Here is a 16,975-nt window from a genome sequence, read left to right on the forward strand (position 1 = left end):
CAATCTCGATTAATCTACTATTAAGGATAATAACATTTACTGTAAAGAACTATTTGCTATTTTTTTGGAGATAATTTAAAAATTTTCTGTATTTCTCGTTTCGTCTGTGTTGTTGTAATTTGTAATATAAAATAGATAAGATACTTCAAAAAAGGGTGTTTTAAACAGAGCCGGGCGTTGATGTTGTCGGCGTTAATGGATATTTAACATTAATTCACTGAAATATGATAACACAATATCGAAAAGATTTGATTTGACAAATTAGCTATCGATTGCAGAAATAAACTGCTGAAGGTAGTGAAGCAGTGTATACACTACCACTCTTGTCTAAATTTAGCTTGATTAATCTGGCCCAAGGTACAATAACTAGGCACTACATTTAACATTTTCCTAAAAACCCGAAAAATTAATGGAATGTCAGGGTTAGGAATGGGATTGACATATTGAATCATTCACAAATTACATATATGTTAATGCTTTCCAATGTTGTAAAATTCATATTTAAACAAATGGATTTTAAAATATATTTTTTTGTATATTTTTCAAAACATCACATACACAGTTGTAATGACTTTGGCATAACAAGCCACAATGTGAAAAAATAGTAATTTAAAAGTTGCTATAGTATGTGTATATATAACCAAATGATGAAATGATCTCAAAGATGTAGGTAATGCCATGTTCTGACGGACATTCGAACAACGTAGTTCGCTCTCAGAATTACGTACATGAATTAACCCGTTCATACAACACTATTCTTAATTCATGTCATCAGAGTTTTTTTTCAAACTTTACTTTCTTGTTTTACACCAAAATTGTAACATATTTGCGTGAATCACATATGGATCTAAATAAAAAAATAATTCTCTTTCTCCTGACTATAATATCAACCCCTATCTCTTTACCTTTAATTCATGTTTTCTATTTTTTCTGAAAATATTGTTGTTTTCAATACATTTTTATATTTTCTCAACTCAAATGTCACATTTAAAAAATTGGAGAATTTTTGTTTTGGTTTTCCCACTTTTGTTTCTCGTTTTGTACGCTAACTAGAACCAAGGGGAAAGAAATGCATATTGCATTATGTAGACAACAAAATTTACATTCTTCTGCATATATAAAAACTAGAATTGTGGTTACTTTTCATTCATCATTTTCAACTTTACTGAAAATGTTTGAAAAATTTGAAAATTTTTTCATGCTGTCAAAATTAATTTATTTTCGATAAATTCTCCCAATTGTTAGAGATGGCACAAAATTCTTGGTGATTCAGAGAGTGATTCGAATTGAACAACGTACAAAAGTCGGTGTTGGCTCAGACAATTTTGCATGGGGAACTAAGTAATTACTTCATAATTAAGGGTCGAACAACGAATGACAACGATATTTTGACAAAAATTTAGTTATCAGCTACCCATACATAGATATTGATAGTGAACAAGTAATGGCTTTGATACACGAGCCATATGTACTGTCAAATTTTACATATGTTAATACCGATATGACAACTCATATATAATTTTTAGTTTAGGGACCGCTCTATTTTTGAATGTATTTTCATATGTTAACCCATGGCAAAATTATAAAAGGTAGCAGCAAAACCCAGCTGATTTGATTCCAACGTAATACTAGTGCCAATATGACAAATTATGTTTTTAAAAATCACCCAACAGGAAAATTGGGAATGCATACAATGCGAAATTCTTCTTTATTAAAAGTCCTCCCGTATTCAATTTACTCAATCTGCCTGCTGGGTAAATTTGAGGAAGCAAATCTTACTTTGCATGGCACAATGATTAGGTAGTCCATTTAGCGCAGTTGATGTCTTGATTAACTGTCAACGTGGGCAATTTCTACTTGAATTCGATGTGCAGTGTTGCCAACCATTTGAAATATTATAAGGAAAAATTTGACAGATAAACACCTTTGTTTTGATACATCACCTTATAATTGCATCATGAGTACCTATTTATTGTATTATATATCGCCAAACAATCCGGTTGCCAATTAATTAACTCTATTTAAGTAACCAGTAAATATGAACTACGGGTTCTCGAACTGTAATCCCTAAAACACCAAAAAACAAAGACATAAAAGTCTCAATACCATGTTCCTTAAATCATTCAAATTAAAAAGCAATACCCCACTTAAAGCTTCAGAGGCAAAAAAGTTGCGACTTCGATTATCAAGCGAATATCCTGATACTGATTGCGACATTTTAATACCGCCTAAATCGAATGTAACAGTATTGAAATTGGTAACTAGCGGCGAAATTCAGACGACTGTTTACTGTGTAGACAAATTACCATTTTTCTTTGAAAATGAAGAGAAAAAACTTGTTCCAACCTTATATGCATTGTGGAAAGTGAGTCTTTGAAAGTTTAAATCCGATTATTCCGATAATGTCGCATGAACACCTAACATAAAAATTCTTTCAGATACATGATTTATTGCCATATTTCACAACCCACCCGGCCGTTTTGCCTAAATTGAAGAATGGAGCTGATTTGATGCTGCCGGGAGTAGTTACTCATGGGAAAGGCGGCATGTCTGTTTACGGTCATTACAAAAAGGGTCAACTGGGTAAGATTCGTTCGTAGATGTATGCAAGAACAAAAACGTGACCGTATACAGTTTCATGTATTTCCAGTTGCTGTGAATTTAACATCAAACAAGTATGCTGTTGGTGTTGGGTATCTGCCCCGTTCAAGTGAAGATTTGTACATGTGCGGAGGGCATGGTGTTGCCGTAAAAATTTTACATTTGTTTGGCGATAAATTATGGGGCATCGAACCACAGCTGGCACAGCAAGTTCCGGAATTTAAAACTACTCTATCAGAGAACGACTTTCCCGAACTGGGGAAAAAGACAAACCCAAAGAAAAACGAGGAGGTAAAAATCGAAAATTTGGACAATGAAAAACGTCTGGTTGTTCCTCTCGATAATCTTAATATTAAGGATGAATCTCTTCAAGAAACATCAGATAATTTGCCACCTGAAAATAAGGAGACTATCGACGGTAACGAAAACATATTAGCAACCAATAATGAAGAAAATACAAACGATGTTATTAGCCCTGAGCTAATACTTAAGAACGCTTTTCTGTCAGCTCTGAAGAACCATGGAAAATCTTTGCAATTACCATTGTTGACAAGCAACTTCTATCGACTTTATGTCGTACCTGAAGCACAGCAGGCGATAGATCTCAAGAAAACGAAATATAAAAAACTGTCAAATTTTCTCAATGAAATGATTGACGAAGGTTTCATTGTCGTAAAAGAGGAAACCAAAGGAGTTGATAAAATTACGTACATTGATTTGGAACACCCAGAGTTGGTAAATTTTATTACCGATTATAAGAAACCGACAGGAAATGGCGAGGGAACAATGGAGAATGCGTTATTTCACTCCGAATTAATGGAGTTATACACAGTAACTGACAACACTGCGCCATTCTTTACAAAATTAAATTATAAACGAGGAGAAGGCATACCGGCATCCAAAATTAAAAAAGTTATTCGCGAATACATAAATATGCAAAATTTGCCATTATCAAAAGACACCGGTGATGAGTCAAAGACATATTTGTTGGATGACTGTTTGCAAACGATCTGTAAATCAAAAAGCGCCACTTTATCAAACATAATTGCACATGTCACCTCGCAAATGGAGCATTCTTACAAAATGTGTACGGCAACCACTGTGTCCAGCAACAAACCCATGATCCAAATGTCTTTGGCTACAAGATCGGGCAACAAGAAGGTGACGTTGGTTAGTAACATTGAGGCTTATGGCATTATATTGCCAGAGTTTATCAAATTATGCAAGCAGGGCGCTGCCGCTAGTACCACTATTGTATCAGTACCTAATCAGAAGGCAGAATTGCTTCAAATACAAGGAAACCAGGTTAGGTTTATATATAACTTGCTAACCGAAAAATACAAAATCCCTCCTAAAAATATATTGGGTCTGGAATTAGCCAAAGACGGAAAGAAACACAAAAAGAAGTAGTAATAACTTGATAATTTGTTAATGCTGTATCATGTATATATTTAAATGTATTGTATGTTATAAATAAACGATACAGATTGTAGTTGTATATCTATATATATAAAAGAGCTTAGTGTTAAGTGAGTGACTGACAGATCATCGCCCAGACGAAACGGCTAAAGCTAGAAGCTTGAAATTTTGAGTGTGGGTTGATGTTGGTGTGTAGGCGTGAGATAAGGCTGGGTTTTTGGAAATTCGAACTAGAACGGTACGAAAAGTACGAAAAGTAAATGTACCAAAAATGGTACCTTATTTTTAGGCGAACGGGAAGAGCTAGAATTCTGAAATTTGGAATGTGGGTCACTGATGGAAAGTTAGAAACATGTACAAAAGGGTTTTTGGAAATTCGACCTATAAGTGTACTAAAAGTACTAAAAATTACTAAATTTAGTTCTAATTGTATATATATAACATATATAGCTAGAATCTTGAAATTTTATATGGAATACAGGTTGGGAAGTAGTGTTGATGTATGGAAATGCCTTAAGAAATTCGTACTTATGTGTATAAAAAGTACAAAATGATACTAAATTTGGTACTATTTGTATTTAGTTGAGTGTATAGAGATGGAATCCGGAAAATCGGAATCAGGACTACTGTTGGAACACAAGGTTGAAGTAGCTTTAAAAAATCGTACTTTTGTGTACGAAAAGTACTAAATTTGGTGCAAGTTAGATTTAGGTGAACAGATAGAGCTGGAGTCTTCAAATTGTGAAAAAATGACTGTTGGAGTGTAGGATTGAGGTAGTTACTTATTGGTACGAAAAGTATTATATTGTACCAAATTTAGTACAATTTGGATTTTGCTTGAGAGGATAGAGCTGAAATCCTGAAATTTGAGTACTTATGTGTACTAAATGGTACTATATTTGGTACAACTTGATTATTTGAGAGCGGATAGAGCTGGATTCCAGAATTTTGGAATTAAAATTCCTGTTGGAGTGTAGGATTGAGGTAGTTTAGGAAATTCTTAATTATAGAAACAAAAAGTACTAAATGGTACCAAATAGTTTGCAAATTGTTTTTGCGTGAACGGATAGGGCTGAGATTCTGAAATTTTGAATTAGTATTACAGCTAGAATGCAGGATTGAGATATGTCGGTAATTTGGAAAATTTGTCATTATGTGTACTAAATGGTACACAATTTGGTACAATTTGGATTAGAGATGGAAAACTTAAAATTGGAAGGAAAATTACAGAATTAAGGTAGTTTTGGAATTTCGTACTTATGGACAATTAATGGTACTAAATATGGTTGTCTGTGAGCGGGAATCATAAAATTTGAAATTAAAATTAAGGTTGGAGTGTAGGAAGGGACATGAAGGTAGTTTTAAAAATGCGTAATTATGTGTACTAAATGGTACTAAGTTTAGTACAATTCAGATTTGAGGGAAAGGATAGAGATGGAGAACAATAAAATTACTGTTATAGGACCAGATTGAGACATTGTTTGAAATTCGAACTCATAAGTACGAAAAGTACTTTAAATAAATATAAATATGGTAAAATTGAGATCTATGTGAACGGGTAGGGCTGGTATTCTAGAAATTATGATTAAAATTACTGTTGCAGTGTGGAATTGAGGCAGTTTTAGAAACTCGTACTTACGTCTACGAAAAGTAATAATGGTACTAAATTTGGTACAACTTGGATTTTGGTGTACGGATAGAGCTGGAATCTTTAAATGCAGACATAAGGTTATTAAGGTTATACTTTGGGTACGAAAAGCACAACATTTGGTACAATTTGGACTTTGGTGAACGGGTAGAACTCGAATCCCGAAAGTTGCAACTTAGGTTACAGTAGGAGTGTAGCAAAGGTACAGAATGGTACCAAATCTGATACAATTTAGTGAACAGATAGGTTTGGAATATGGATACGGAAAGTAGAGAATGGTATCATATATGGTATAATTTGGTCTTTAATGAACAGACAGTGCTGAAATTCTTAAATTTGCAATTACGATTACTATTTAAAAGCAGAATTGATTTACATTTGGCAATTTGTACTTATGAGTACCAAAAGAACTCAATTTGGTACAATTTGGACTTTGGTGGAATTAAGATTACTGTTAGAGTGTAGGATTGACGTAGTTTTAGAAATTCTTACTTATGGGTATGAAAAGTACTAAATGGTACTAAATTTGAAACGATTTGGATTTGTATGATTCCTGAGATTTAGAATTCAGATTACTGTTGAAGTGTAGTATTGGAAAGTGGAAACCTAAAATTTGGAATGTCATTTACAGAGAGTTAGAAAGAAGGTCCAAAGGGTTTTAGGTACTAAGTAGTACTAAATTTAGTGGTGGTGATTGTATGGAGGTAGTCTAGAAAATGTGTACTTACTTACTTAGCTGGCTTGTTACAGAACGGTTGTTCCAAGCGCCTCGGTCTTGTGCGCAAGTCCACCAATTTGGAAGACCACGTTCCAAGATGTTGTTTTCTACTTGGTCTTTCCATCTAATTCGTGGCCTTCCCCTTCTACGGGAACCATCAGTAGGCTCATTTTTATATGCCTTTTGAGCTGGGGCATCTTCATTCATCCGCACAACATGGCCTAGCCACCGTAGTCGCTGCAGCTCAATACGACTGACTATGTCGATGTCCGCGTATAAATTGTAGAGCTCGTGGTTCATTCGACGCCGATATTCACCGTCGACGCAGATCGGCCCGTAGATCTTTCGGAGAATTTTTCTCTCAAACACCCCAAGCGCTGCCTCATCTGCTTGCGCAAGTACCCATGCTTCTGATCCATATAATAGCACGGGTAGTATCAGCGTCTTGTAAAGTGTGAGTTTGGTCTGGCGAGAGGTGGCCTTGTTTCTAAACTGCTTACTTAGACCATAGTAGCATCTGTTGGCCATCACAATCCTTCTCCGAATTTCAAAACTGATATTATTCGTTTTATTTATGGCGGTACCAAGGTATATAAAGTCTTTAACTACCTCGAAGCTGTAGTTCTCAAGTTCCACAGTTGGTCCGAGTCTACTGGACGTCTTGCGCGTTGATACCATCAGCTTGGTCTTCTCGCCGTTTACTGCCACACCTACCTTGGCAGACTCCTTTTCAATTTGTTCAAAGGTGGCTGTTACCGCTCGCAATGTTCGACCTATTATATCGATGTCATCGGCGTAGGCGAGTAACTGATGTTGTTTGGTGTACAGAGTGCCATTTCTGTTCACCTTTGCGTCTCGTATGACCTTTTCCAGTAGGATGTTAAAAAGATCACAAGACAAACTGTCACCTTGTCTGAATCCTCGTTCGGTATTGAAGGGCTCCGATAGGTCCTTTCCTACTTTAACGGCTGACCTTGTGCCACTTAAAGTTATCCTGCATAGCCGTATTAATTTTGCAGGAATGCCGAACGCAGACATGGCTTTAAACACCTCTGAACGGATAGGGCTGTCGAATGCGGCTTTATAGTCGACAAATAGGTGGTATGTGTCGATGTGTTTTTCGTGGGTCTTTTCCAGGATTTGGCGCAGAGTGAAAATCTGGTCAATGGTGGATTTGCCAGGTCTGAAGCCGCATTGGTATGGTCCCATGATGTCATTGACCATTGGCTTCAATCGTTCACACAGCACACTGGATAGCACTTTATATGCGATGGGAAGGAGACTTATTCCTCTATAGTTGGCACATATCGTCTTGTCTCCTTTTTTGTGCACGGGACACAGGATGCTGAGGTTCCAATCATTGGGCATGCATTCATCTAGCCAAATTGTGTTAATCAGCTGGTGCATGCTCCTGACCAGCATCTGGCCACCAGTCTTGAATAGTTCGGCTGGTAACCCATCGGCTCCTGCTGCTTTGTTGTTCTTGAGCCGATTAATTGCTTTTATGACCTCATCTTGGCTAGGTGGTATACACTCTACACCATCATCTCTTATTGGTTCTGGGGTATCTTCTTCATCGCCACTATTTGATACTAGTAGCTTTTCGAAATGCTCCTTCCAGATCCTCAACACGCTGTCTGTATCTGTCACCAGGTTTCCTTCTTCATCTCTACAGGAGGATGTGCCTGCACCAAAGCCTTCGGTTTGGTGTTTTACTCGTTGGTAAAATTTCCGGACTTCATTCTGACTCCTGTACATCTCGATTTGCTCACGCTCACGTTTTTCTTGTTCTTTCTTCTGATAGGTTGATAGGTTTGATAGGTTTCTTATAGGTTTGCCCTATACGCTGCGTTTTTCACATCAGTAGCATTACGACACTCCTGATCGTACCATGGGTTTCTTGGTGGTGGTTTTTGGTACCCAATTGTTCTTTTTGCTGCAGTTTGTAGGGAGTGGGCAATTCTTTGCCATTGTGCTTCTATACGATTATCGGGACAAGAAGTGCTTTCTTCAAGCAGATGGGTAAGTTGAGCGGAGTAGGCCTCGGCTACCTTTTGTGTTTGCAGCTTTTCGACGTCGAGTTTCCGTGTTGTATTAGATCGCACCTTTGCTGCAACATTAAGGCGGGTGCGTACCTTGGCTGCCACAAGGTAATGGTCCGAATCGATATTCGCTCCTCGGATCGATCGGACGTCTAAAACACTGGATGAATGCCTTCCGTCTATCACAACATGATCAATTTGATTTCTCGTTACTTGATCAGGAGAAAGCCAGGTGGCCTTGTGTATATCGAGATGCTTGAATCTGGTGCTGCTAACTACCATGTTTTTTGCTGCCGCGAAGTCAATCAACCTCATGCCGTTGTCGGATGTTTCTTCATGAAGGCTGAATTTTCCGACGGTGGGGCCAAAGATATTTTCCCTTCCGATTTTTGCATTAAAATCTCCTAGCAGAATTTTAATGTCGTGGCCAGGGCAACGGTCATATGCTGTTTCTAGGCGCTCTTAAAATATGTCTTTGGTCCGTTCATCTTTTTCTTCGGTCGGAGCATGGGCGCAAATTAGACTGATGTAAAAGAACTTCGCTTTTATACGAATTATAGCAATTCGCTCATCTACTGGAGTGGATCTGGAGACAAGGTCTTTTATTCTCCTGTTAACCATAAATCCGCAGCCAAATTCATGTCTCGTTTCATGACAGCTATAACACAGGGCGTAATCGTCTGATTTACTTACGCCTGTCCCTTTCCATCGCATTTCCTGTAAGGCAATAATATCGGCTTTGTACTTCTTGAGTATATCCGCCAAAGCGAACACTGCCCCTGTTCTGTACAACGTGCGCACATTCCAAGTGCAGATTCGCAGATCGTGGTCCTTTATACGTTTGCGGGGGTCGTCAACAATAGGGGGGTATGGTTTTCTTTTTCTTTGCTTTTTCATAGTAGGTTGGGTGAACTCGCGGCACATGTTAGCTCACTATTTCATCGGGTGATGAGAATAGCTCCCCAGGTGGCACCGCGGGGAGGTCAGTGTCCACAATTGAGATGAAAGAGGGACCAAGATAAGCCTGGGCTTCGCCATGTTAAAGCCATTCAGAGCCGTTGCTTGGTATCTATCATCCCCTACGCCACCCAGAAAATGTGTACTTATGTGTTCGAAAAAAAGAGGTGAAGTTCAGAACTATAGTACAACAAATTATACAGTATTCACGATCTCCATATGATTTTTTGTATTCCCTTTCCGCATGCGAAGTAGTGGGCACTTTGCTAGTACAATATATACACTGTGAGTTTGTTACATTTTACACATTCACTTCTACTTGATAATGAATTTGAGTTTTATTTTTGAATTTGTGTATAAATACATGCACTTAACAGGGAAAAGTAAACAAAATATGTTTTCTTCAGACTCGAACTTAATTCAATGCTTTGCATACTAAAATACCCACCTTCTCAATTTTTAAGGGGTTTGTTGAACGTCCGTATTACCAAAATACACAAGGATTGATGGAAAAATGTTTACTTTGATATAAACACACATTCTTCAGTGACTTGAAATATATTTTCAAAAAATTCTGGTAAATGTACTTAATTTTTTCATAAATTTACTTTTGACAAAATTCAGCTTTAAAAATTGAAATTCAAACCAGTGAGCGGAGCAGTATAGTCGGACGGGGCCGACCATGCGACACAACTACCACGAACTCTAACTTTCTGAGGATGTTTATTCCGAGTCTGAGTAATATTTCGTGATATTTGCCCCCTCTTGCCCCCTCTTAACAACACCTCTTCCTTACTTTTTTCGAATGTTCAGTACAGTCCTTCTAATTACTTGTCCAGATTACCTTCACGGTGGGTTGTGTTGTGATTTTCGGATTATACTCTACTCGAAAACACACAAAAAAATATGTTTTCGGTCCATTTCATCCCAAAATTTTAATCTGATCATCACCGATAATTGTAGGCGTTGTTCTTGACCATAACTGGAACTTCATGAAAAATGTCAAAGCCATCAGCGCGATATTTCTCCCTCTAATGTGGTAATGGGTTACTGAATAATATCTGAATACGAAAGCACCTGTAAATATTTGACTGTAACAACCACATCTTAGTAGATACATCACTATATTTGGTATCAATTTAAAGGCCCACCACTCCTCTTGGATATGCTATCAACTCCTGGGGTCTACATCCTCCAGGAGTAAATATGTATGCCATAGAATACAAATTTTGTCATTTTTCACACAAAAGTCAGGGTCAATTTGACCCGCTAAATATTGACCGATCTTTATCAAAACATGCATGCTTATTCTCTGACCCGATCCCCTTCTCCATGCAAAAATTCGCGGTGTTTGGGCCATAATTGCGGCCTCTGGAGCGACCAGAAAAACCGACAAAAATTTAGTATTTGGTCCATTTCATCCCCTAAATATTAACCGATCTTTTCCAAAAACAATAGGGGTCTTCACACACACACACAGCTTGTGTTCAGTGGCAGAAATAGTTAAATCATTTATATTTATAAATATTTTAAAGTTCCCTGCCCCTAAAACCTTTAAATATAAATTGTAACATTAAGCTTTAGAAAATACAATTTTTTAATTGGTTTAAAATATGCTAATCGACATGCATCATTTTTTTAAATTTATTTGTCATTTTATTTGAAATTGATAGATGAGTTACAAATTAAAAAGGGTTGCTATTATCAATTTCTTAAATGATTATCAATTTCCCAAAATTACGTCATGATTGTAAAATTATATGAAACTTGTTTGTCAACTATATATAAATTTGACATCGAAGAAAATTAAGTTCGTCCGGCCAAATTTCAAAAAAAGTTCTATAATTTATATACAAGAATCAAAGATGTATCAAAATATATTACAGAATGTACCGTTCATAAGCGAAATGTCAGTACGATGTCCCATAAAATTAACTGTTGAGAATATCGTCCACTTTTAACTATTCTATGTGATTATTTAGAGCCATGGCATAATTACACAAGGTAGTCTAATGCCGACATATGAATTCATTTTTTTCATAATTTTTATTTTTGATGTATTTTCTATTGTATTACTTGCCTGATATTGTTGTTGCATAGCTGATTTACTTAATTATTCTGCTTATTTTTTTACTTAATTATTTTTATACACCCTACTGTGATTTAATGTTAAAATTTAAATTAATTATTTATGCATGTTTTTTAATATTTTGTGTTAAGAGAAATCTTGTGGCTAGGTTCCCATTCATGAAAAAATGTTAAAATTGAAAATTGGAATTTTGAAAACATTCAAAATTTAAATGAAAATAACCTCCTTCGAAATGAACGCACAGCACGAGTTCAGTGGAAATAATTACAAAATGTTTAATATCTTGAAGTTCCCTGCCTCTATAATCTATAAATATAATTTGTAACATCTATAGTTATATCTTAAGAGCAATATTAATCAAAAAATGGAGATATTTATTTACAGAAAATATACATTTTTAATTTTTTAAAGATATGCCATTCGCCATGCATAATTTTTTTTTCAAACTATTTGAAATTGTCAAATGAGTTCCAATTTAAAAAGTGTTGCTATTATTAATTTCTCAAATGAGACTACCTTCTGTAATTATGATATGTAGGGTACCTTAGGGCAATTTCTTGTCAGGACTCCGAAGACAATGTTGCCACCTTCATTATAGTTGGATTGCCAACTATCGTTTAAAAAAGTAGTGACCAGGGCACACCACAAACCCAACTATCCTGACCCAACTATCCTTAGTTAGTTAGTTTTTGTCTCGACCATGACCAATAATAAGGTGATGTATCAAAACAAAAATAATTGTTTTTGTCTCGACCATGACCAATAATAAGGTGATGTATCAAAACAAAAACCTTTGTTTTTGTATCGACCATCTGTAAATTTTTTCAAAACAGCTGTTTTTCTCAAGTCTAATGTCAAAAATTTCGACTTTACGTTTTCATAATGGAAGTCAATTCACAATAATTCCCAACTTATGGGTCGATTACGGATGGCAACCAAAGTTTAGTTGCGTTGCCAGTTGCCAAATTTGCATTATGGATGGCAACTGTTGTCAACTTCAGTTGCTTCAAATAGAATTTTTCGGCAACCATTTATTTCTGGTTGCTGTTTATAATAACTGAACTTTTTAGGCTTCCCATAATGGTTAATATTACTACAAAAGAACAATTTGAGGACCTTATTGCCCGGAAGGAAGCTCACCCAAATGTAGCACGCGGCGTGCGGACATTTGGTCAAACCAAAGCCACTATCGATGATGTGTGGAAGGCCATTTCAGAAGACCTTAACTGCTATGGCATTCCAAATGAATGGCAGAAAGTGGCGAACATCCGACAACACCCTGGAACTTAGTTTTCGAATAAAAAAAATTTATTCTTCCCTTTTTCCTCCTCCGTTAATTTGGATACAATCAAAATAGTACACAATTTTTCCTCTATTAGCCGGATAACTTTGGCGAAAACCACCGACATTGTCGGTTGAGCGATGCCAAGGTTGAAGTCCACAAAAAACACCAGAGCTCCACACATTTTTAAGAGAGGAGGAATTGCTGTTGGCCGCCAGGTTTTTCGGAAATCAGCGTTTAAGGCTTCATCTATGTACACAACAGCATCTTTTGGTAGTCGAAAATACGCCTTCAAGCTAATATGAGCAGTGGATTGAACATTTCTCTAAACGTCAGCATCTACTCACAGAACTGATGGTAGTTCTAATAGATTTATCTCTTAAATGCCTTCTAATAAATGACACACCTTGAACACAATTTTCATCATCAAAAAATAGTTCCACTGAGCTTATCATCACATATTATTAGCTTTTCTGATATATTTTATTCATTTTTTTTGTTTGTTTGTCCGCTTTTCCACAGGCAGATTTTTATTTGGCAAATTTTTTTGTTTTCTCTTTTGAAATTTTCGTTTGCTTTTCCATTAGCAAATTTTTCTTTGTCAAATTTGCGAATCAAAATACAAAAGAAAGAAAAAAACGTCAAAAGTGTTTACATTTTAAAGATTTTTTTTAATAATTTATTTATTTTTTATATATTTTATTATATAAATTGCAAAAATTAAATTTCACTTGCACAAATTAAAGCAACAGGTTTGTAAACAAAAGCCGGCTATGTGTCAGTAAAGCGAATAGGTTCAAAAGGAAATGTCAACAAAATTGTTTTCAACGAACAGAGCAAAGCTGAATTTGCGTGTACGGCAAATTCTGAACAAGCAAATTTTTGTTTTTCTTCCTCGCACCCCTCTCGCCCACAAACTCAGTATTTGCCAAATAAAAATTTGCCTGTGGAAAAGCAGACTTTACAATATTTCTAGTTGTAGAAATGTCAAAACAGTATTATCGACAGCAACTGAGAAAAGTTGCTATTCATAATGTTAAGTTTTATTTCAATTGCGTTGGTTGTTTTCCATAATCGACCATTAATGGTGTTTCTACACGATATGTATTTTACATATGTGCTGTCACTTTTTTACATATGGAAATCGAACTCGTCATGTGAAACATACGGAAATTTCAATGTGTCAAAACGATATGCAATTACATATGTATTTTTTTCCGAATAGGACGCGCTCTATTTTCGTATGTGAAACATAAGGAAATCAGCTGTTTGAATGAAACACATTGTTGGAAGAAAATGTTTCAATTGTAATTTAAAAAAAAGGATGAAAAGGCAACAATTACAAATTATTATTTCGTTTGTAGATGTTTAATAAAAAAAATGATGTTGATTTAAGAAAAAATTAAAGTGTTTTTTTGATTATAGATTATGTCATATGTAAAATACATATGTCGATTTGAACACAAAAATAAATGTTTTGTGTACACTGCTAATTTTGACACACATAAGGAATTACATATGGATGAAATAAGTGACAGCACATATGTAAAATACATATCGTGTAAAAACACCATAAGTGGCGCAGATATCCAGCTGGTCTCCCTGGGTGACCTATTTTATAGGCCATGGACCAAATTTTTTTTGTGCCATGGTTCTGATGGTTCATTTCACAGAATCTTGGATTTGAACTAGTTTATTTCGGAAAGGCGCAACTCTATGTCGGATGATGCGTTTCGGGCAAGCTTCTCTGATATTTGTTTATATTTTCCTTTTGTTTGTAAACATTGTTTGTTGTGATCAAGGGGAGCACTCATGGGTTGAGCCCGACGCGTGGACTTTAGACCAATTGAATGAAGTGTCAAGCTGCAAGTGTCCTCCCGTCGCTTTTGATCAATCGCAAAACCATCCAGCTCCTGAAGAAGTATCGACGAACGAGGTAGCACTTGTATATTTCAAAAAGTTGATATCGCTGCTTTTTGATCGCAAAAACTTAGTGGTAAGTTTAATCCACGCTTGCTGTTTATGACATCATGGGGAAGAACGCAAATCTTTATGCTAAAATTAATACAGTGTCGATTTAAATATTTGCAACTAACGTAGCCCTTGGCAATTTTTTTTTTAAGAAATCGTTGTGCTCTATTTTGATTTGTATTCTCTAACTCATTTCAGTGTACTCCATAAAAAATTGGAGTACACTGAAATCGGTATTTTCGGAGATATGAAATATGAATAACCGAGTCGTGTAATACAACGGCAAATCCTCTAAACATTGAGAGATCTTTGACGAAATGTTCACACAAATATCAGTATTCGTGCTATACAAATTGAGCAACAGGGTAAGCGAATCTGTGGGATCAAAATTACTTCATTATTTTAATGACAATTTCACTGACACTGTCTTGTCGTGGGTGCCATCAATCTTGTCTTCAATATCATACCCTCTTTATTATTAAAAAAATATACCTTTTTAGTTTTTTTATTATTAAATAAGGTGTATGCATCAGATACAACAACAAATATTTTACAAAAACAACAATGTTGTTATAGAAATTAAATTGTCATGCTGACAATCAGTTTTTGACAAAAATAAGCAAAAACAATTAATAATTTATTTTTTTCAAGAAATATTCTCTGAGGAATAATTAATGAATTTGTGTATTCTTGGGTTATTGGCGGTTTTAGGTCAGTGAAAAATAAAGTTTAAGACCTGGTCGCGATTAATTTTAAGTTTCCCACATGCAGCCCATGGCTCCTTGTGATGTTGTTTATATTGTGAATTACAATCTATTTTTCTATGGAGTAGTGTCTTTCAATTTTGTTGCCTTCTTAAAGAAAATTGAGAGACATAAATCCCCGGCCAAAGACTAAATCATGGAAATTGTGTTGACCGTATAAAATCTTTCCATAGGCGTATTTAACCTTCGCCGCCGTAACAAACACCAATGGACCGATTCCAATAGGCTAACAATTCAATTTCAATTTCTGTTTATTGCTTGTAATATATATAAATTATTAACATATAGTAATTATAAGACAAGAGCTTAGGGATCTTTGATCCCTGTTCTACTATATCATTATGTGGTTTAAATAATATAAATAACTAACAATTATCATTGGAGAAGGTTGGGAGAAAAGCAAAATAAAAACCCATTGAATGTTTTTATAAATTGTAGGTTAAGAGTTAAAATTACTATGACACTATATCATTATTATGTGGGTATTGAGAAATTAGACATCTGTCTCTAAATGAATTCATCAAGATGTTGATTCTTTCCTGGGCAGTCTGGAATCCCGTTAGAGTGTGTAGTCTTCTAGTGGAATATAACCAAGGAAGGTTGTAGATCATTTTTAAAAGCTTATTTTGCGAAACTTGAAGTTTCTTTAGATGACATTTTGCAGATGAAGACCATACTGGGGCACAGTATAACATAACAGGTTGAAAAATTGATTTGTAGATAAGTTTCTTATTCTCAAGATTAAGTTCTGGGTTCCTATTAATCAACGGGTACATAATTCTGGTAACCTTATTAATTTTGTCCAAGATGTATGGAATGTGAGCTTTTAAAGAGTAATATTTTATCCAGTATGATTCCTAAGTATTTTACATTATCTCTCCATTCGATGTTACAGGTGTTTAAGATGATTGGCCGTAAAATCTTCAGTAAAATCTTCCATTTATGAAAATAAGAGTGCAGTTTTCACAGAGCTGCCTCCAACGTGTTAGTTATATTTATTGCATAAGTATCAGAGCATATAATTGATGTGTCATCGGCAAAAATAGATGTGCAACATCCTATAAGAGACGGTATGTCGTGTGTAAATATGTTGTAAAGTATTGGCGATAGACAGGATCCTTGGGGACATCCGGCATTTACATTGATTACTGCGGAAGATGTAGCACCAATTTAAACTTTAGAAGTTCTTTTTTTGAGAAAACTTTGTATAATTTTAATAATATACAAAGGGAAGTTCAATTTCCTCAATTTAAAGATAAGACCGTCGTGCCAGACAGAGTCAAAAGCAGCTTTTATATCCAGTAGAACCATTCCAGTTGATTTATTCAAATTGAAGTTTTCGAGGACCGTGTTTTTAATTTTTAACAGAGGGTGGGCAGTATTATGTACTTTTCTGAAACCAAACTGTTGGGGAGGAAGAATGTCATTTATGTTTATATAATGAAGATTTTTTTCTTTGATTACAGATTCTAATATTTTACTTA

General features: G+C 35.4%; 1 protein-coding gene across 1 annotated transcript; it reads left to right on the forward strand.

The window, feature by feature from the left end:
• Positions 1–2,107: 2,107 nt before the first annotated feature.
• On the forward strand, positions 2,108–4,011 carry LOC133325318 (eukaryotic translation initiation factor 2D). The gene is made up of 3 exons (XM_061534103.1): positions 2,108–2,365; positions 2,439–2,583; positions 2,651–4,011. The coding sequence occupies exons 1-3, from the start codon at positions 2,108–2,110 to the stop codon at positions 4,009–4,011; spliced, it is 1,764 nt and encodes a 587-aa protein (XP_061390087.1).
• Positions 4,012–16,975: the final 12,964 nt, after the last annotated feature.

Source organism: Musca vetustissima, unplaced genomic scaffold, assembly GCF_032173495.1.
Source record: "Musca vetustissima isolate MV318-11 ecotype Yass unplaced genomic scaffold, APGP_CSIRO_Mvet_v1 utg470, whole genome shotgun sequence".
Classification (NCBI taxonomy): Eukaryota; Metazoa; Arthropoda; class Insecta; order Diptera; family Muscidae; genus Musca; species Musca vetustissima.

Excerpts from the sequence above, each read along its gene's own strand:
- LOC133325318 (XM_061534103.1), top strand. The coding sequence starts at position 2,108 with ATGTTCCTTAAATCATTCAAATTAAAAAGCAATACCCCACTTAAAGCT. Across the intron at positions 2,366-2,438 it reads CCTTATATGCATTGTGGAAA|ATACATGATTTATTGCCATA; the intron begins GTGAGTCTTTGA and ends AAATTCTTTCAG. Across the intron at positions 2,584-2,650 it reads TTACAAAAAGGGTCAACTGG|TTGCTGTGAATTTAACATCA; the intron begins GTAAGATTCGTT and ends ATGTATTTCCAG.